Raw genomic sequence first — 22213 nt, 5'->3', positions numbered from 1 at the left:
TAATTGTGAATGTTCTAAGACAAGATGCAGTAACTCTGCTTGTTCATATTGCACAGATCTGTGGTACTATCCTGTTAATGGAACGTGTTGTAGATGTAGCGTTAATTGTAAAAGAGATTATTGCACCTCTGAAGGAGAATGTCTTGTTGGATGCAAGGATGGGTTTTTTGGGAGACGGTGTGATAAGCTGTGCACAACCTATGACCCCAACTGTAAACGTTGTTTGTCGTTTGGTACAGAAGGCAATCCGAGAGATTGGCGCGGAATGTGTGATCAATGTAGGGCAGGGATGTTCCCCGACCGCACGAAAGCTTGGCTGTGTGTTGATTGCCCAAGCTCGTGTATGGGCGGTCAATGTGACCCTGTCAACGGGTCCTGTACGCGTGGGTGTGTTGTAGGGCGTTGGTCAAACAATTGTAACAAACTTTGTGATGAGGGTTGTCATTCATGTAGACAAACAGATGGCATTTGTGAATCACAGAACTGTACGAAGTCTCGATTTGGGGATGACCGTTGCTTGACTAACTGTACTAAGACTTGCAAAAATGTAAACGGTACAGGTATGATAATAGCCAAAGACGGTACATGTTTTGCGAGTTACAATGCGAGAACTCGTTTTATGGACCATATTGTAACATTTCGCTTCAATCTTAATTTAATGAAAGCGACAAAATTTGTGATCGTCAATGCGGATACTGTCTGCATGGGTGTGAGGATGGTTATTATGGTGTAGACTGTACACAGATATGCCAAGGATGTTCGCACAACATTTGTGAACAAGAGACGTGGATGTGTTTTTTAAGAATATCATCTTTTTCATATAAATGTTATATCAAGTAATTTGATGCGTAAATATTAAGTGTATCGAAGTTTTAAACAATATACAGAGTCCATATTATTTTAATGAAAAAAAAAGTGTAAACCCTTCCTAGGAAAGATCGAAGGTTAAAATCATGACGAGTATTTGATTAGTATAAATTTATGGTTTCATAATCGAAGGCTTGTTAAGTAGTAATACTTTTCATTACATTATTACAGTACAAAACATCAGTCGAAGTGACAAGTGGGGCGTAAAAACTTATCTACTGGTTGTTGGCGTACCCATAGCCTGTATCATATTTACAATGGGCATTGTTACGCCGTTGGTTTTCAACTGTATAAAGAAAAAGAGGAAACAGTATGAAGTCTATTTTATCTATTTTATCTCTGTTTAATTTAATCTGTATAGTCTTTATGTTGATTATGAAATCTTTGTGTATTATATTATAATATTGTATCACTGTATAAATGCTCAGAATACTTATCTAATCTCCATGTTCTCTGACACAATACAGGTACGTCCCTTCACTGTACAGAACAAGACGTTCAAGAGACGTTATTTTCGTTGGTGAAATAAATAGTGACGCTTACGCAGAAATCATTGAAGGTTTTCTGTCTTACATTTAAACAATTCTCATACATTTGAAAATACAGGAACAAATCTGAACATTGGTATAGTTTTAAGTTAGTAATGCGTGCTGTTTTTGTTAATTATCATATTTTCATATGGCAGTGTATACTTGTTACATTTTACCTTGCAATAGAACAACCTAAATGGTGATGTTGTAATTTGACCGAGGGTTTTCATTTTTTTGTAAAGCATACAATGGTTGAAGAAATAAAACTTAAAAATAAGATGATAGCAGTTACGGGATAACTCGTTAAATGTAAGATAACAAGATTGTTGATACAGTTACACATTAACCTCTCTAAAGAGATACCAAACACAATGGGGGTCATCAGACATTCAGCACTCGCATAATTGTATCACTTCAAACAATACAATGCAATTTTGTATATGGATATCAATTTTATTTTTTCAGATGATATGTGCTCATACACGTTTTTAGAAAACAGCGACACAACGAAAGATATAACCCCAGTTTCATACATGACGGTACCTTTTGATGAAGGCATTTCTTGCAATGCAACTTTTGACGATTCAATGCCAACTTATCAAAGTTTGGAAGAGTATGTAGCACAAGATGATTTAAATCGTTCTCAGATTTCAACTATGAACGGGGAATATTTGACCGTAGTACACGAGTGGCCAACAGAACCTAAAACCACCATATAAGGGTAAGTGTTAGTAAAAAAGCAAATACTTAAAGGGGTGCTTGAGCTTTGATTGTCATTGAAACAATATTAAAACAAGATTTTGGCATAATTATAAAACATTTGCTAGGTCAGTTTTCAACGTTTGATATAAGAAGTGAAATATTCGTTTCACTGTTAGCATATATGAGTTTAAAAGATATATCTTTCTGAGGCAAATAATGCGCTTAAATAAATTTCTTTGACCAAAGCCAGCTTAAGTTTAGGAATTGTCGAAGAAACAAGTAAAAGGTTCGTGTCTAATCCTTGGTCAGTCTCGTTTTGTTTAAAATTTAGTATTTAAGATGAGGTCTAAAACACAAACGTGTTCACTATCAATATAAACAGGCTTAATTATTTAACTTCGTTTTCATTATTTTGGTGTTGTACTAGTAAGTGACTTCAATGCCGAAGTCAACACTTAGCTGTGGTAATTTTATTTTTACTTCAGAGTACCCAGGGTCTTTTCTGCAATAACAAGGCAAAGCACATCTAAATCGTTAGCCAGACTTCATGGGTAATGCTTGTGGTAGTTGTTTTCTCACTACCCTGAAGAATGCCCTGCTTCAAGACTATATCTCCTTTGTGCTAAGCAGCAGTTCAGCAATTATTAATATTTCTCTATCTTCTGTGACACCATCCTACTGACTTTCCCCTGGACCCACCAAAAATTCCAGTTCCCACCAAATATATTTAGTGAACGAAATTTGAACACCAAAATTAATGAGGAAAGGACATTTATTCCGTACATTTATGAAAAGTTGACTGTAAAATGTATTCTTTAACTTCAATTGTTGATTGAGTTGTTTATAATTTATTTATTATTTATGTCATATAATACATTTTGTTAGCTTTTAATTGTGTATATTGACATCTGCATCTCCGAGTTTTATCAGTTAAAGTGATTACATGCTTCAGTTTTGCATTCAAAGCAAGCCAAAGTCCTCCAAGGGGCTTCCTGTTTGCTTTGTATTTGAAAGGTCCTAAGCTGTCAACTTTGTTATCAAAGGTCAATACTGTTAATACAAATTGTATTGTTATTTATAATTCTTTTCACTTCCGGAAAGTTTAGCATGTTTACCAAAGATGGACATTCGCGTATAAGCTTAAAAAAATATATATAATTGCTTTTGAGACAGTCAACATGTAATATCTGTTGTTAAACTTATGTTAAATTCTGTGTTTTAAACACTACCAATAGACTCTCTGTAAATAAACGAGTGTTTTATCTTACTTTGTTAACCTTTATGATTCCATGATAATCTTGACTCAAGTTGCGTTTTACATACTTTTTATTTCGATGATCAGTAATGCCAATTTTTGCGATTGTGTTTAATAATGCTGTAATGCTGTAGACGAACGGTCGATCACCTGACCGGAATAAGTACATTTAACATGTGATTCCATTGGATAACGTTAATAAATGTTATCTTGCGCAACCTTCACACCCGTAGCACAACCCCTACTGTAAAATATTGGCTTGCATTTTTCTTAAAACACCTTTTAGTGTTAAACCAGTCACTGGGAATAAACAACGGAATGAATTATTTGTTATTGCAGTAATAAAATACGAGAATAAACTAAATACTGCAAGAAAATCGAAATACAATTTGCCTCTCGTTGAATTTCACTCGGTTCATTGCCGGAATGTTCGTCATAACTCAACGATGTTTTGATATATTGGTCTCATATTATACCAGCGTGCAGATAAATCCAACACGTATCGAATCAAGTTCCCCGTTTTTCAAAGAAATGCTTAAAATTTTCATAAGAATGAGTCAAAGCTGACCAATTACCTCTCCTGGTCAAAATATTTGTTTACAGAACAATTTTCTCGCTTCACCAACGGCAACGGTGGTGTGCGATTCCCCTGTGATAAGGCCACAATTCATCGACATTTAAATTGTGGAAGGGCGGTTTAACTTTGGCGCTAAAATACCAAGTGACTACACAAATGGTGGAGCTAGTGGGTCAAACTAGTGCAAATATAAAATAAGCTAGAGTTTATTTTGGCAATCTATAGAAAATGGTGCGAGCTTTCTTGGCCTGCAGCTTCCCTGCGCTCGCTAAATTTCTGTTACTTATAAGAATAAATTGGCAGATGTGAGTTCTACACGAGATGAGTCGATTATTAGTCTTGATGAATATCGGCTTCCTTTTTTCAGTTTGGTAAAATGGGAGTAGGGCTATGAAGCTGAGAAACAAGAGAGTGGACGAGACAGGTGTATATCTCCATGGTTTTTACAGTCCTAATGACACAATTTTAAAATGATCCCAGCTTGTGAGAGTTATTGGTCAAAGCTATGATGTTTTTGAAAATCTAAGGCGTAAACACAATTGATGAAATGTTAATTTATAATGTCCAACGGTGAGAAAGTTGATAGTGAATGTAAAGTTTATGAAAATATAAACCTCGAAATATAGATTACCATACAAGTGGTAAAATGAACCCAATATTGAACAAAGAGAATCGGTATTATAATACATGTATCTTGTGGAAAGTTTCATTTGTTATCATTCTAAAGTTCTTGAAATAGCGATGTGCCATTCCAAATGTTGTAAAACCAAATAATGTGTGTGTGTGTGTGCGTGCGGGCGAGCATGTGTGCGTGCGTGCGTACCTATGTATGTGCGCGTGCGCGCGCGCGCGTGTGTGTGTGTGTGTTAAACCATTCTGATCAAAAGAGCATATTATTGTTAGTATGCATTTTTTGAAGGTGCATATGTATGTTTCGTAAAACTGAGTTAAAGACGTATTATGGTTCAAAGTATTGTATTGCCATTTAGGGATACAGTCCGTCATGTAAAGACCGTCCCGACAGCTTAGTTGTAGAGCGATCACACCGGGTGCAGAAGGTTCCGGGTTCCATACCGAAAAACGTTAAAATTGGTATCAGTAGTTACTGTGCATGGCACTAGGCGTTCGCGAAGTGGCAGTGGAAATTTTGGAGTATTTATCTACACCAGCCACGTTCAAGTATTGAGCGTCATTCGGTTTAAAAATGAAACTTACAATTTGTTTACATTTGTATGCTTGATTTATAATCTATTACACTACATTCTAAACATGTTTTTTTAATTCGTTCAATGAAAGAGTTAAAACGTAATTTACATTTCGTTTTTCATATATTTTGAATAGCCATTGTCTGTATCTGGCTAGCAATTCAAGATGTTACAAACCGCTATGTGTCTGACGCCTAACGCCAAACAGCATAACGCTTAACTGGATTTCGAATACGAAACTAAACATGTAAATGTCAACGTATCACTGAAATGTTAGTCGTTTGAAATGGAATTGTCTTCATAATTATGTTTTAAATCGGAATGTGTCTATTGCTTAAGTTCAAACCGCGATACGATAAAAAACTGGATTTTGATTATAAAACTGTCAATGCTAGCTCCAACTGCCCCTTACTTTTAATTACCATCTGCTCTAAGGTGAAAATGAGATTGGGACAACTGGCCGATGTCACCATTATCTATACGTATGTACAACTGGCAAAATTAACGTATAAAGCACCTTATTAAAAAAAGGTGACTGATATTTTGCGCACCAATGTCAAGTATTGTTACTATCTTTATGTTGGCAAACAATACGCACTAAATAGTTTGTCCATTTAAAGGTTCCACATGTAAACAGCCGCTTCAGAGTCATTTGACGTTTCATTGCTTACTTATGTTAAGGTGGAACGCGACCCTAAGCGAATCTTCTAGTTAATATATTAAAATTATCAGAGACTGTTTTTTACATTTTCAATATTCGAAACATTTTGAAGCTACGAGGTATCAAAATATACCAATTTCGTCAATATTGAGACGTCTGTCATTTGTTTTGCGATCCAGCTACAAAAACCGATATTTTCATCTAGTCTTTGTTAAATGAGTGATATTTCTTTCTAAAGTGTGTCTTGTCCAAGGACATCTATTTTCCTCTCTATTGTTTAATGTATATTATTTTTAATGGGTCAAAAACGTAAATTTCGCGGAAATAACGGCGTCGTATCTCGCTGAAAATAGTTCTCCCTACATTTAAAAAAACAAAAAACAACTGTTCAATTAATTTTAGTTTTTTTTAATCATATTTAATCAAATTTTTATTACAAATCGCCTGATATAAAAAAATTGTGGCAAACAATTAACGAACACCCCCCTTCCAAGTTTCCTTTTTCATGTCAATTTTTGAGAACAAATGTAAATACAATACGCTTTAATACTCCATCCTGACTAAAAATTGTTAAAATGTTCGTTGGGATAGATAATTAGTTTAAATTCGCTTCTGAGTGGTGAATGTGAAACGAGTGTGCTCCAAAGTTACAACCCTCTTACGTCAATTGTCGTTATATGAAAAAAATCCACAACATATACAATTGATCAATTCAATTAAAAATGCCAATATGATGAACCAAGTTTGGTATTGATATATATAAACTTCGATCAACTTTCAACGAGGGTCATTTGTTATGCGACGACAAGTCAGTCATTAACGGTGGGAAGGGGGGGGGGGGTCGTGTTTTTAAAGTTAAAACTGATCCGTCATTTGTATTACAGTAAAAATGAATCCTCGGTTCAATATTCAACGGGGTAAAAATTGAACCTTACAACAGCCTTAACATGAAACACACTAAAATATTAAGCATTGTGTAATGTGTTTGATCTTTTTTTCTGTTGACGTTTCTACAGCAAGATTCAGTTAGAATATCACTGACTTTAAGAGAACACAATGAATCGTATTCATAATCTCATCTTGTTACGGTTGTTATAGTTCACATCTACGCACTTATACGCCCTCATACTTGTGCACACGCCGACACAAACTCACGCAAGCAACATACAAAACCACGCGTTATCAGATAACATTTAAATTTCAAATGGTTTGAATGATGAACTTAAAAGTTTTTGTGTTATAAGTGCAGTAAAATGATGTTTAATTTTGTAAATCAATGCACTGTTTGTTGTATATAATAATAATATTGCGCAATAACGAAGTCGATCAGGTAAACATTTCTTGATGTCAGGGTAATTGAAATAAATAAATAAAAAAAAGAAACATTTAAAAAAAAAATCTTAAATTAAATAAACGTTTTCAAAAATTAAAGATAGGCGAACTTTTTCAGCGAAAAACCGCGCCGTCGTTCCCTTGGCAATAAAATATACGCATTAAAAATAAAATACGTAAAACAAGAGAAAGCAAAATGCATGTCAATGAACGTTTTCTCAAGACGCATTTGCGGAGGAAATTTTACAGCGGTAAAATAAAGTATAAAAATATCGGTTATTGTAGCTGGAAAGAAATGAAAGACGTATCAATATTGAAGTCAATGGTAAGACTCGTAGCTTCAAAACTGTTTCAAATATTGAAAATGTAAAAAGCAGTCCCTTATTTGGCATACACTGGTTTTTTTGTATACAAATTTTAAGACATTAACTCGAAAGTCACTCGGGGCCGCGTTCCACCTTAACCTAAGCAGGCAAAAAAAACAACAACGTCAAATGACTCTGAAGCGGCTGTTTATATACGGACCCTTTATATGGACTAAATTATTATCGTTTGCCAACAGTACTTTGGTAAAAATGCTTAACGGTAATGTAAAAATGTAAAATGTAAAAATTAGAATTAGCACAGTGAACTATAAATAATAAATGTAATGTATAATGGTCTTATTCATTGAGACAAACTAACTCTTGAGTGGAGGCATCCTACATTACACAATTCATGGCAATATATAAGTAAAGTAAAAACTTTATGAAATGCACCTGACACCGGAGAAACGGGACCAATCAGTTATGAAAAGGTAACTGATATTTGAAAGAATATTTACATGTTTGGACAGGCAAACCACTTTCATAACTGAAAGTTCGATTAACATGCAGTAGCACATTTCAGTTCCATATATAAAGTTTTAAATACTACATTTTTCTAAATATACAACAGGAGTATAGGTATATTTATTCATGGCACGGATGTTTATTTATTTTCCCATACCGCGTTCGAACCGTAGGTAAGCCATTATAATCACCTCTCACCCCATTGTCATTCTATTTATGTATTTGGAAATGTCGGTGATTTAAACTGACGGCCTTGAAGACATGCTATTATTTTAGACTTTTTTTTCAATCGTCATTTTATTAAAGTATTAGATAAATGTCTGTATTATAAACTAAGGGTAAGCTAGACATGCAATTTTCTGGCCTTTCCACCACGGGACCATTTCATTCACGCTATACTGGGAACTACTGAGAGGCGTATGTAACATAAACTGAGGATCAGCCGGATACGCCATTCCACTCCCCTTTCAACCACGATGTCATTTTATTCTAATACTGGGCGACATCTGTGATATAAACTGAGGGTCAGCCAGATAAGCTATTCCACTCCCCTCTCCACCACGATGTCATTCCATTATATACTGGGCGGCATCTGTGATATAAACTGAGGGTCAGCTTGTTAAGCCATACCACTCCCCTCTCCGCGACGATGTCATTACATTTAAGTACTGGGCGGCATCTGTGATATAAACTGAGGGTCTGCCAGATAAGACATTATTCTCCCCTCTCCACAATGATTCCATTATATTTAAGTACTGGGCGGCATCTGTGATATAAACTGAGGGTCAGCTTGTTAGGCCATACCACTCCCCTTTCCACCACGATGTCATTACATTTAAATACTTGGCGGCATCTGTGATATAAACTGAGGGTAAGCTTGTTAATCCTTACCACTCCCCTTTCCACCACGATGGCATAACATATAAGTCCTGGGCGGCTTCTGTGATAGTAACTGATGGTCAGCTTGTTATGCCATACCATTCCCCTTTCCACCACGATGTTATTACATTTAAGCACTTGGCGGCATCTGTGATATAAACTGAGGGTCTGCCAGATAAGACATTCTACTCCCCTCTCCACCACGATGCCATTACATTTAAGTACTAGGCGGCATCTGTAATGGAGCAGCGGTGCTAGCTCTTTAGAGTTGCGATAAAGACATTCAAAGAAAACCAAGACATAGATCGCCTTCAGAATATGTCTTCATTAAGTCGAATAATATAAGAATCATTGTACAGATTAGGAGGAAAACCCAAATGAAAATGAAATGAAATAATACATATATAAAAATGTTGTGTAATATTCTTCGAGATGTAATAACGAAAAACGTAAGAACACTCTAATATATAAATGAGGCTGAAGGGTCAGCCGAAGAGTCAGGCAAAAATGGTCTTAAAGATAACAATAATTAACTCCTTATGGTGGCGCTTTGCTGCAAGCCCAGCATCAACGTCAATGAGAAAAAAGTGTTATTCCAAGGCATAACATGCCATGAAACATTGTGATCTTGTTTTTAACAAAAACACAATCGAACAAGATTCACACACACACACACACATATATATATATATATATATATATATATATATATATATATATATATATATATATATATATATATATATATATATATATATATATATTGTTCCTCATATCTGTATGTATTGCCATATGTAAGGGGGCTAGAGCTGATGTGGCGACCACATCAATATGGTAGCTGATGCTTTGTGATAAATGGTCCCTCAAAGAACCCCCTCACCCCTTGTCAGGGGAGGAAATCTCTCTCCCGAACTCATAACCAGCCCAAAAAACACTTACAAACCATAACCATGTATGCGTTTCTCAACTGATCATTACAATACCAGTTTGTGTGCACAACCTAACTCGTATCCACATTTAACAGGTACAAAGGGTCACTTTAATATAAACAAAATGATTTAACATGATGTGGCATGTATGAAACTATCATATTTGTAATTTATTTAAAAAATTGGATAAAAATTCACTTCATTTTGAATAGTTGATATATTAATGGATAATGATATATGATATATGTATATTTCGTCAATTTAGCTAATTTCATTGCTAGAGCAGTGCAGGAAAAAGGGAGAAAACCGCACTGAATGAATTATGTATTGAAAATCTCCCTTGTAGTATCCTATTGATAGAATTAGAATGCAATTTAGTTCCAAAAAGGTCAAAACCAGAACTTCAATGAGTCCTCCAGTTTAAGGAGATTTCCCTTTCATATCCGTGTTTTATACGAATATTTTACGTTTTATATATAATTATGTACATAAAAATATTACATACTTCTAAATGAGCATATTATTTTAAATAAAACGTTATTCAATGTTTGTTTTAGAGACTGATTTTCATTGAAATCTGGTTCTTTCGTGTATGATGTTCAACTCCACATAATGGACTCAGTTGAATATGAATTTTTGATGTCCATTACATCAGTCTTGAAGCATAAGCTCAAGCAAAATAACTAAAACACACGCACGCACACCCGCACCAAATCAAATTGAAGATACTTACTGCTTTAAAGAAATAATCCTTTAACGAGGACACTATCTTTTTGCATATGCAAAATAGAGAACAGAGATAAAACCTGCCAATATCGTCTTCCAGAAACTGTTATTGCTCCTTGTAGATTTCATTTCAGTTACTATATCAACTAGGGATCTGCCTGGAAAACAATGATCTTAAGAAAGGGGACAAGAGCACTGCTGTATATTATCATCAGTTAATCCGGCCTTCGACAGAGCCCTGTTTGATTACAACCTATTTGAATGTGCACATCGAAGGCGAGTCGATCTTATTTTTAGAATCACCACAGAGCTGTTTAATCGGGCAAGAACTTTCGTTAGACTCTTAATACAGAATATCAGTGAGCAGTCAGCATTAGGCAGGATATCATTGAAAATTCTAAGAACAACTGGGCCTTGTGGTAGAACGTGTTTGCTGTTAGAAAGGATATTATACGAAGGAATTATGGCAGAACAACAATTGGACAGTAAAAACCATAAAAGGAAGGTTGCCTTTGGTATTGACGAAAGTGAACATTCAAAACAGGCACTTCAATGTGAGTATTTTCGTGGAAGAGACCTTTTTCATCGTGAGTCTCCTGCATTCTTCCGTCTTGAAGACGAATATTTTTTTCTCTGTGTGTATTATACAATCGATTTGTTTATGCTTGACAACAATATACGAAGATACGTGTTTTTTCATCTTGCTTTCGTGCGTGCGTTTGTGCGTACGTACGTGTTTTAATAAAAATAATATATAATACTATCGCGATGTATATTAGAGGGACTAGACACAAGATGGTCCCCAAATCGGCAAATACAGTATTTCCTCAAAATAAGCCTAAGATTGGCAATACGAGTTAATATAACACCGAAAATAAATCATTGACATGATTAAAAGAATATTTCGCTCCTGCTGAGTTTGACCTGATTAAATATATCGTATGAGGGTTTAACAGTGTGCATATTTGGAAAGTGAAAATCCCGTGAACAGTGCAGTTACACATATCGACGTTATATTTAGATTCACTGGTATTTACATGGTAGACAAACCCAGTAATATCGAATGAAAAAATACGCAAAAATGTGAGAGATGCATGTCTCGTACGCGATTTGATACATCAGTAAGTTAGATTCAATGCGTTGTACACAATGATATCAATTAAATAAAAGGTTTCGACAAATTGTTTTCTTGCAATTGAATAACACTTATTATTGACCACAAATAATGAATATTTTCTTCGTGTAAGTATAAATTAAACATTGAAGTTTAAAAAAGAGACGCTATTTCTTTCTATATATATGGAGATGTTTTAATACTGGTACATATATTTTGTAACTAACAGAGGTTACTTGGCGTAAAATGGAGAATTCTGACAAAAAGGACAAGGACTATTATATCCAAAAGTTTGCTGTCTTATTGATTGTCTGGACCGTATTCTAAAGGACCTTAGTGAAAAGGTTCGATCTAGTGAAAAGCCTTGTTTTGTTACTACGTTTGTTAACCATCCCCTCTATTTTTCATTTTCAGTATTATAATCATAAATATTACTATTATACTCTTCTTTTTATTCTTTTCCTAGTGCTGGGATGCTAATGGAAATCAAAACAAACCGGCTTATAATCCAAGCTGTTATTTTATAAACTTTTTTTTCGCATTTTATGCTATAAATAAAACAAAAGCCAGAAATAAATTCTCAGTACAATATAGAATAGTTCAGATCTAAATAGTTTATGTCTTTTCAAGGTTCGATAATAATTAGTTTTCCATGATTATTATTTCAACATTTGAATTGCATTTGAACGGCATCACAATAGGGCAGCTGATCAGCAAAATCTGAATTATTGCTGTAACTTGGGGAACACCAAAATGCTCGCATTCTCTAAAGAAAAGCTCGTGAATTGGATTTTTGAACAATTTTGAAAGCTTATTGCTGCTACGAAAGCCGTGCATCATCTGCCCGACAAAATAAAAACACACAGCAGCAAGCTGTCTGACATTCATCAATCTGCTGTAGAAAAAATCCCCCAATTAATCGCAAACCAGATTGAATCATTTTTGTGGCTAATCAGCGACATTTTATCTGGTAATACGTTTTTGCCAAGTCTTAATATTTGCGTGTGCTGGTAATGTTTCCCGTGATTGTTTCAGAGTACTTTGACAACGTGATGCGACCAGATGACTATGTCGTGCTTATACACACTCCAGAAATGTATGATTTCTCCATGGCCAATATGTTTTCATTGTACAAATGTTATTAAAATGTGAACGTAAAACAAAAACGTAGCTTAAACTATTTGGAAATCGGTTCACAATTCAAGTAAACTGTCTTTAATTTGAATTCGGGGGGTGTTTTAGTGTGAAAATTTACTCTTTGAGCAATACAAAGTTGGTTGTGTTTTTATATTTGATATTTATAAATAATAAATACTTTTTATGGCACATTATTTTGCAAGGGGCAAATACTTCCTTGTCTCTATTTCTCCCTAGGCCCGGCAGTTGTTGATCAGATGCTGATGAAGCTAACAAAGAAAGTGATAGCCCTAGAGAACAAGTACAAAGAAATTGTACAGAAAAGTAAGGTAAGCCGGAACAAAAAACGCGATATTCAAGTGACAATTATTAGATCGAGTGTCGAAAAAGTGTTCACAATTTCATTCAAATAAAGGTGCTGATAGTTAATAGCTACACGTACAAACCTTTTAAATCATTGCATTTCGCAGTTATTTTCTTCCTTCCCATTTTCATATAATTCAGTAATGAAGTGTGTTGTTATTTTCCAAACAGCTGATAGGAAAGTTCCGGACTGGTCAAGGAAAACCAGGCGAGGTTGTTTGCAAAATCGCAAAGGAAGATAAGAGTGATGTCGTGGTCCCCGGCACGCGCGAATTTGCAACAATCCGGAAAACATTTCTCGGCTCCGTCAGCGATTACATTATCCACCACTCGCACGTGCCTGTTCTCGTTGTAAGGAATACAGCGCTTCACCGATAGTGCCCGCTCGTCCTTTGAGTGTATGATTATGTAAAAGTTTGTGTTACTTATGGTTGTTACAAATTGTCATATAGCACCTAAAATAATATTAATAAACTTTAGTTATGTCTATTTAATGATTTCTGAAATGTAATATAATAGCATAAGGCCTTTGACAAAATGCACAAATGGCAACACTATAATCCTTGCATTTTACAAAAGGTTGTCTGGTCAATGTTTTCACACTTTTATATTATATAAAACGCAAGGGGTTATGAAATTTTTGTTTATGTTGATATTGCGTCATGATTTTATTAGGGCCCCGTCATTTTACCAATGGTATACGACGTTACAAAAGTATGTTGTTGATAATAAAACATTCTCAGCTACAGAAGGTATTATCAATTTTAAATCGTGAAGGTTTACTAATTTAAATATGAGGATTGATCTCTTGTTTTTTGTGCCCATGATGTGTGCACGCAGGAGGCCACGCGCTTGCCAATTTCACATGAAGCGCTATCAGGAACAAGTTAAATCCTTAAACGTAACCTAAATTTATTTTGTATTGAGAAAATCCATAGTTGAGAACTACCATCAACTCATGAAGGCGTTTCTATATATGACTATTGTTAAGTCTTATGGCATTTTTTTTCTTATAGTTTGTGTACTATCACAAAGCCATGTGTATTGGTGCTGTTATATCTAAGACGATCCTATAGTTCCGGTTTGTTGTGTCTACATATTAGCCTATAAGCATATGATCGTTTTATTGTTTAAGGACCTTAAACAGTTTACAAGTCCCTTGAATGACCAAAACATGAAACAAATCATAGTCTTTGTTTGAGGTTTAATAAAGCATGCATAATGCAAACATCCGTTGCAACAAAATTATGTGTAATTAAAAGTTGAGTGAGTTTTACGAGAATTTATCATGGTTTACAAAATGTATGTTTTTGTGTCAAAATCGGACAGACTGCAATATCAACAATGCATTGTAGCTTTGTGGTAATTATTTCTATTTTAAGAGAGTGATTTGCACTTTGTAGCCAGGAAATGAATTCCAAACAATATGTTTCACTATTGTATTGAATGTCTTTCTTATTCGAAAAGAATTTATCACATCACATTGTTAATTGTGTAGTAAAATGTTAATGGCTTTTGATAAAAAAATGTATATATATTTATGCGAAAAACTTCTTTTGTTGTTTTTGTTTTCAATTCCTTTTTATCCAAAAACATGATGCAAAGGACATTTGTTTACAAGCTGTTAACTTTGGTTATTAGTAAGACAATTGAAGTGTTGTTTTTTCTGTTAAATTCTTAACCGTAAGGGAACTTTGGTGCTTTCTTTTCTTTACAATAAAGGGTTATTTGTTTGTTTCGGTCTAGGATAAAATACTCCTTTGCTGAACAGAAGGAAGGGATATGCCTTTTTACAGCTAATCTGAACGTCAATGCACCCTTACTAAAATGACTCTCTAAACACATTCCGAAAAGAGAAAGTAGTACAAATTATAAAACCAGCAGTTTCTATTTATTTAGATTGCCATTTACAAAAACGGAAGGTCAACAAAAGGTTTTATCTAGCACATGCTTAAGTAGTAGTGTGCTGTAAAAACACTGTTCATTTTTTCTGTTCGGAAGAATCAGGCTGTGTTTGTTTTAACGGCCGGCATACGTCAATTAACAAATTCAATATTAGTACATCTAGTACATTTAGGGAAATCATTTATATACGCAATATAAATCCATTCATGCTAACCACATTCAACATATACGTATTAAAAATCCATTCATACTAACGACATTAACATATACGTATTATAAATCCATTCATGCTTACCACATTAAACATATACGTATTATAGTTCCATTCATGCTAACCACATTAAACATATACGTATTATAAATCCATTGATGCTAACCACATTAAACATATACGTATTATAAATACATTCATGCTTACCACATTAAACATATACGTATTATAAATCTATTCATGCTAACCACAATATACATATACGTATTATAAATGCATTCAGGGGAATCATTATAAACATACTCGTATTACATTTAATATATTACTGTAAATATTATCAATATAAATGCAATTATGGAAATCACTATGTACATATTAACACCATAAATGCATTCAGGGGCATCACTTTGTACATACTAAACACTATAAATGCATTCAGGGGAATCACTATGTACATATTATCACTAAAATGCATTCAGGGGAATCACTATGTACATATTATCACTATAAATGCATTCAGGGGAATCACTATGTACATATTATCACTATAAATGCATTCAGGGGAATCACTATGTGCATAAAAACAATATAAATGCATTCAGGTGCATCACTGTATACATTAGAACAGTATAAATGCATTCAGGGGAATCACTATGTACATTAAAACAATATAAATGCATTCAGGGTAATCACTATGTACATATTATCACTATAAATGCATTCAGGAGAATCACTCTGTACATATTATCAATATGAATGCATTCAGGGGCATCACTCTGTACACTATTAACAATTTATATACATGTATACAGGGGGATAACTATATATATAGTTAACTAGCAACCTCCGTTTTATTACAACTATTCCATGAAGGCAAATATTATTGATTCTAAAGTTTTATTCCATAGTTAGCCTATGTAATTGTAGATATGGCAAATTCGTGATGTATTTTACCCCAAGTTGCTCTTGATAAAAAAAACCCTGACAATTACGAAAAAATGAAAACTTGGCATTTAGCAAAGGCAGAGGCGGTAATCACGTGGTACATTATTTAGATACCAGGCACTAAATTTTCAGCGTCCAGTGATACGGTAGGTAATTTTGTTATAATACTTTTCCAATATCATGGTAAACAAATTTAAGATAAAACAATTAACATTATTCTTTTTTAAATGGCGATATTCATCGACTGCCCGGCTGTAAGAAAATAACCAGTATGAAAGACATCATTGAAATCGTAAAAGTAAAAGCTTTAAAATTGCACTTCCGGTGCCTAGCAAGACATCAACAGAAATGTATAACAGGACATAAACAGTAACATATATGCAAAAGAAACATTACAAGAAATCGCTTTTAGCAGAATATGATTTAAGACTACTGAATTCCGGAAACAAAATTATAAAAGATATCGAAATATATTAATTTTATATATACAAGTATTTCTCAATATCTTACTAAGACAATTAGTAAAAATGTCTGGAAGCGCATACTGGTATTGAACACTTGAACTGCATTCTCTCACCATGGTCACAACCCCTGAAATATGAATTTAATAACTTTTTTAAGAGAACTTTGTATACTGCAATTGAAATTTAAACATAGCATTTAAAATTGGTATATACGAATAGTTTGATAATTCATCAGTTACGACGTTGAAATAGTTCAATCTTAAATGGATAGTTTACCTGTGACGTCAAAAGAGACTTTGGCTAAACACATAAGCCCTAAGCATTTGTATGATGTCGAGCATGGCTGTATGCTTTCTTTCATAAAGCCATTACGCGCCTTTAGTCTTGTTTGACTTTCCTCAATATCATATCATCAACTGCAATAAAAAAAAATATGTAGTGTTTGGTGCGGACAATATTGTGTTTGTGCTTGGTTCGAAAAACAGTTGTAGTATTATTTCTGCAACATGCATACGTACATTAGGGGATATCAATTGATGTGCACGCAATGTTTATGAATATCTCTGTGAACGAAAATGCGTATATTGATAGCGAACTCTAGCAACAAAAAAGAACAGTTTCTGCTTGGTTTAACGGTTTTTGCAGCATATTTCGCCCCTCGATTCAAAACTTGTGACACACATTCCGAGTAAAGAACAGAACTGTTCAGTATAATAAAGGTACCAAATTACAGGGTAAATTGGGAGCTTGAAAATGGTCGATGCAAGAACATTGTGATTTTACATAGTAGAGAGAAAAAGAATTACATACTGTCTCTCCTATTTGCGCTGACATAATTGAGTGCCTGGTATCAAAACAATGTACCACGTGATCGACACCTCTTAAAGGCAAGTGCTCATTTTCTTTCGAAACATATCATAAATATACAGAAAGTGGACATCAGCTGGTGACATCTCAATAACGGCCATAATAAATACACTACCGTTGGATATGTTTTAACATATATAATAAAATCGAAATAGACAGCCATAATCGATCCTCAAATCAGAAATAATTGAAAATTTATTTTCTCTCTTGTATTCTTCCACGATTATCTCCATCTTGAAAAATAACAAAGCTTGTTCTTGTTCTTGTAGCTTATTCAATATCTTTGCGTTTACCCTATGACATTAAACGGAGTTTATGTTTAAACTTTATGATACTGAGCTTGTTTCTGTAGTTTGTTTTCAAATAAATATTGGACGAGAATGAATTACAAGATGATTTAAATCGTTCTCAGATTTCATCTGAAATATAAAAAACTTTGACCGACAAGCCATTCAATAAATGTATAATATGTCACTTAAGTTTACAAATAAGTCATGTCGCTGATTGTTTAGTGCTTAATCATCGTATTGGTTTCGTTGGTACCAAGGAGTGTGTACGTGTCAAAATATGTTAAGTGTCAATTATCCGTACATTGTTCAATTCAAGGGAATGGTGACGAATGGTCGGAAATGAGATATAAAACAATAATGATTAATAAACAGTTACAACTAGTTTCTGGTTATATTGTCCTCAATGTCAAATCAATCAGTTTCTGTTTTAATAAAAGCAACCTCAATTCATTCAAATCGTTTACATAATTTTAAATCTAAAACCTTAAAACTCAATAAGAGCAGGTTGTTTTATAATATATTTTAATAATAAAGTATGAATCAGGGAAATCAAAGTGAAGTAAATGAAACGGTTCTCTCTGAAAATAAAAAAGGTCAGAGGTTGTAAAAAAGATATGTTGATTAACGTTGTATATGTAGTTATAATATCTTTAACTGTTACAAACAGCAATCATGGACAAGTTACCGTGGATGTAAATGAGTCGTGTAACAGAGATCAAAATGGGACGTGCATTTCTTGCAAATACGACATTGGCAGCCCCGAGAGTAATTGTGAATGTTCTAAAATAATATGCCTCGACTCTTCGTGTTCATATTGCACAGATCTGCGGTACTATCTTACTCATGAAACGTGTTGTAGATGTAGCGTTAATTGTAAAAGAAATTATTGCACCTCTGAAGGAGAATGTCTTGTTGGATGCAAGGATGGGTTTTTTGGGAGACGGTGTGATAAGCTGTGCACAACCTATGACCCCAACTGTAAACGTTGTTTGTCGCTTGGTACAGAGGGCAGTCCGAGAGATGTGTACGGAATGTGTGATCAATGCAGGATAGGGATGTTCCCCGACCGCCAGAAAGCTGGGTTGTGTGCTGATTGTCCAAGTTCGTGTTTTGGCGGGGAATGTGACCCTGTCAACGGGTCCTGTACGCGTGGGTGTGTTGTAGGGCGTTGGTCAAGCAATTGTAACAAACCTTGTGATGAGGGTTGTCATTCATGTAGACAAAGAGATGGCATTTGTGAATCACAGGACTGTACGAAACCGGGATTTGTAGAAGACCGTTGCTTGACCAACTGTAATAAGAATTGCAAACAAATAAACGGGACAGGCATGTGCATGGTCAAAGACGGTACTTGTTTTGACCAATGCGAGAAATCGTTTTATGGACCATATTGTAACATTTCGTGTCAATCTTATTGTGATGGAAGCGACAACATTTGTGATCGTCAAAGCGGATACTGTCTGCATGGGTGTGACGATGGTTATTTTGGTCTAGACTGTACACAGATATGCCAAGGATGTTCGCACAACATTTGTGAACAAGAAACGGGAATGTGTTTTGTTTGTAAGAATATCATCTATTTTTCATTTAAATAGTTCATCATGTAATATGACGCGTAAATAATCTGCATCTGTTATCTTAGTTTTACACAATATACAGAGTCCACATTAGGTCGGTGAAAAAAACCGTGAAAGTATAAATCTTTCCAATTGAAAGTTAAAATCATGATCAGTATTAGATTATCATGAATGTATGTTTTCATAATCATAGGCTTGGTAAATAGTAATATCTTGTTCACATTATTACAGTACAAAACATCAGTAAAAGTGACAAGTGGGGCGCAAAAACTTATCTACTGGTTGCTGGGGTACCTATAGCCTCTGTCATATTGGGCATTGTTACGCCATTGGTTTTCAGCTATATAAAGAAAAAGAGGAAACAGTATGAAGTTGTTTTTTCTGTTTAATTTAATTAGTGTAGTCTTCAGTTTGATAATTATATATTTGTGTATCATATTATAATATTTGTACTTTTTTACTTTATAAATGCTTACCATGCATTTCTAATCTCCATGTTCTCCTTTGGCACAATACAGGTATATCCCTTCACTGTACAGAACAAGACGTTCTACAGACGTTAGTAATGTTGGTGAAATAAATAGTGACGCTAATGCAGACATCATTGAAGGTTTTCTGTCAATTTTAATTTTAAACAATACTCTTATATTTGAATATACCGGGACAAATCTTACATTTGGTATAGTTTGCGTTGGTTATGCGTGATGGTTTTCTTAATTATCATATGTTCATATGGTAGTGTATATTTGTAACATTTTAACTTACAATAATACAACCTAAATGGTAATGTTGCAACCTGACCGAGGCTTTTCATTTTGTGTAAAACAATGGATGAAGAAATACGACTAAAAATTAGATTGATACTTCCCTACACTATTATATTAAACTTTAGATGCCTGGTGACCACATACATGTGGGTAGAAGATAAAAGGATAACTCGTTAAATGGACGATGAAAAACATTGTAGAAACAGTTACACAGTATCTTCTCTAAAGTGACACCAAACACAATGGGGGTCATCAGACATTCAGCTTTCGCATAATTTTATCACTTCAAACAATGTAATGCATTTTTTTCCAGATGAAACATGCCGATACACGTGTTTAGAAAACAGCGATACAACGAAAGATATAACCCCAGTTTCAGTGTACATGACGGTACCTCTTGTGGAAGGCATTTCTTGCAATGCCACTTTTGACGACTCAATGACAACTTATGAAAGATTGAGCGAGAATGAAGTACAAGATGATTTAAATCGTTCTCAGATTTCAACTATGAACGGGGAATATTTGACCGTAGTACACGAGTGGCCATCCGAACCTAACACACATCATATAAGGGTAAGTGCTAGTCAAACATCTATATGTTAAAGGGGTGCTTAAGCTTTGATTGTCATAGAAAGAGAATTAAAACAAGATTTTGAAAAATATAAAACGTTTGCTAGGTCAGTTTTTAAAATTTGAAAAGCACAATAAGTGAAATATTCCTTTCATTATGACCTATATGCATTCAACACACGTATCTTAGCGGAAACAAATATTGAGCTCAAACAATTTTCCATGACCAAAGCCAGCTTTAGTTTAAGAATTTTCGTAGAAACAAGTTAATGGCTAGTGTCTAATCTGGGGTCAGTCACGTATTATCTATAACTAAGTATTAAAGATGAGGTCTTAAAAAACGTGTTCACTAAAAACACTTATTTATTTAACTAGCTTCGTTTTCATTGTTTTTGTGTTGTACTAGTAAGCGACTTTAATGCTGAAGTCAACACTTTGCTGTGGTAATTATGTTTTTACTTCAGGGTACTCAGGGTCTATTCTGCAATAACAAGGCAAAGCAAGTCTAAATCGTCAGCCAGAGGTCATGGGTAATGCTTGTGGTAGTTATTTTCTAACTACCCTGAAGAATGCACTGCTTCAAGACTATATCTTCCTTGTGATGGGCAGCAGTTCAGCAATTATTCATATTTGTCTATCTTCTTTGACACCATCCTGCTGACTTCCCTCAGGACCCACCAAAAATTCGAGTTACCACCAGATGTACTCAGTGAACGAAATTTGAACACCAAAATTAATGAGGAAAGGGAATATATTCCGTACATTTATGAAACATTTATTCTTAAACTTAAATCGTTTATTGAATTGTGTATTATTTGTGCCTTGGTTTGTATGATATTCTTGTTGTAGATAGCTTTAATTGTATATATTGACATCTGCAGCTCCAAGTATTATCAGTTAAGGTGATTACATGCTTTAGTTTCGCGTTAAAAGTAAGCCAAGGTCCTTCAAGGGGCTTCCTGTAAGCTTTGTGACGGAAAGTTCCTACCCTTAAGCTGGAAGTGTCACCTTTGTTATCATACATCAATACCGGAAATGAGATTTGTATTGTAAATTATTATTATTTTCACTTCCGGAATGTTTAGAATGTCATACAAAGATCGATAATTCCTTATAAGGCTTACCCCTTACTTATAAAATTATACTTGTTTTTGAGACAGTCCATGTGTAACATAAGTTTTTCAACTAAGACTTCATATTACAATCTGTCTTTGAAACAATAGCAATAGAGTCTCTGTAAATAAACCAGTGTGGTAATTTACTTTTTAAATGCATGATATTCCTGACACAAGTTGCGTTTGGGATATTTTTTTATTTCAATGATCCGTGATGCCCATTGCCTTGAAAATAAATACTTTGAGAAAATGGTGTACCTACTTGGTATTTAATGGACGTTGATCTGAAAATGACATCATATTACTTCGGTATAATGACAGAGGACAACGGCTGTCATACATCAATAATGTTATTCATGTTGTTCTGCGACATAATGTGCGTATCAATACTCAAT

General features: G+C 34.3%; 1 protein-coding gene, 1 long non-coding RNA gene and 1 pseudogene across 2 annotated transcripts; all 3 read left to right on the top strand.

Annotated features, from left to right (window-relative positions):
• Positions 1 to 359: 359 nt before the first annotated feature.
• On the top strand, positions 360 to 3226 carry LOC128217230 (uncharacterized). The gene is made up of 5 exons (XR_008258209.1): positions 360 to 560; positions 1039 to 1177; positions 1335 to 1426; positions 1863 to 2118; positions 2585 to 3226. It is a non-coding gene; the product is annotated as an uncharacterized LOC128217230 (long non-coding RNA).
• A 7730-nt stretch (positions 3227 to 10956) lies between these two features.
• LOC128215885 (uncharacterized) lies at positions 10957 to 13485 on the top strand (annotated as a pseudogene).
• Positions 13486 to 18844: 5359 nt separating this feature from the next.
• Positions 18845 to 21982, top strand: LOC128215884 (uncharacterized). Its single transcript, XM_052922492.1, has 5 exons — positions 18845 to 18932; positions 19598 to 19730; positions 19885 to 19976; positions 20447 to 20706; positions 21168 to 21982. Exons 1-5 carry the CDS (start codon positions 18845 to 18847, stop codon positions 21210 to 21212), a joined length of 618 nt encoding a protein of 205 aa, XP_052778452.1. The 3' UTR covers positions 21213 to 21982.
• Positions 21983 to 22213: the final 231 nt, after the last annotated feature.

The sequence above is a fragment of the Mya arenaria genome, chromosome 14 (assembly GCF_026914265.1).
Source record: "Mya arenaria isolate MELC-2E11 chromosome 14, ASM2691426v1".
Taxonomy (NCBI): Eukaryota; Metazoa; Mollusca; class Bivalvia; order Myida; family Myidae; genus Mya; species Mya arenaria.
This window is presented reverse-complemented; position numbering and strand designations above follow the sequence as displayed.

Excerpts from the sequence above, each read along its gene's own strand:
- LOC128215884 (XM_052922492.1), top strand. The coding sequence starts at position 18,845 with ATGTTCCCCGACCGCCAGAAAGCTGGGTTGTGTGCTGATTGTCCAAGT. Across the intron at positions 18,933-19,597 it reads TGACCCTGTCAACGGGTCCT|TACAAAACATCAGTAAAAGT; the intron begins GTACGCGTGGGT and ends ACATTATTACAG. Across the intron at positions 20,707-21,167 it reads CTAACACACATCATATAAGG|GGTACTCAGGGTCTATTCTG; the intron begins GTAAGTGCTAGT and ends TTTTTACTTCAG.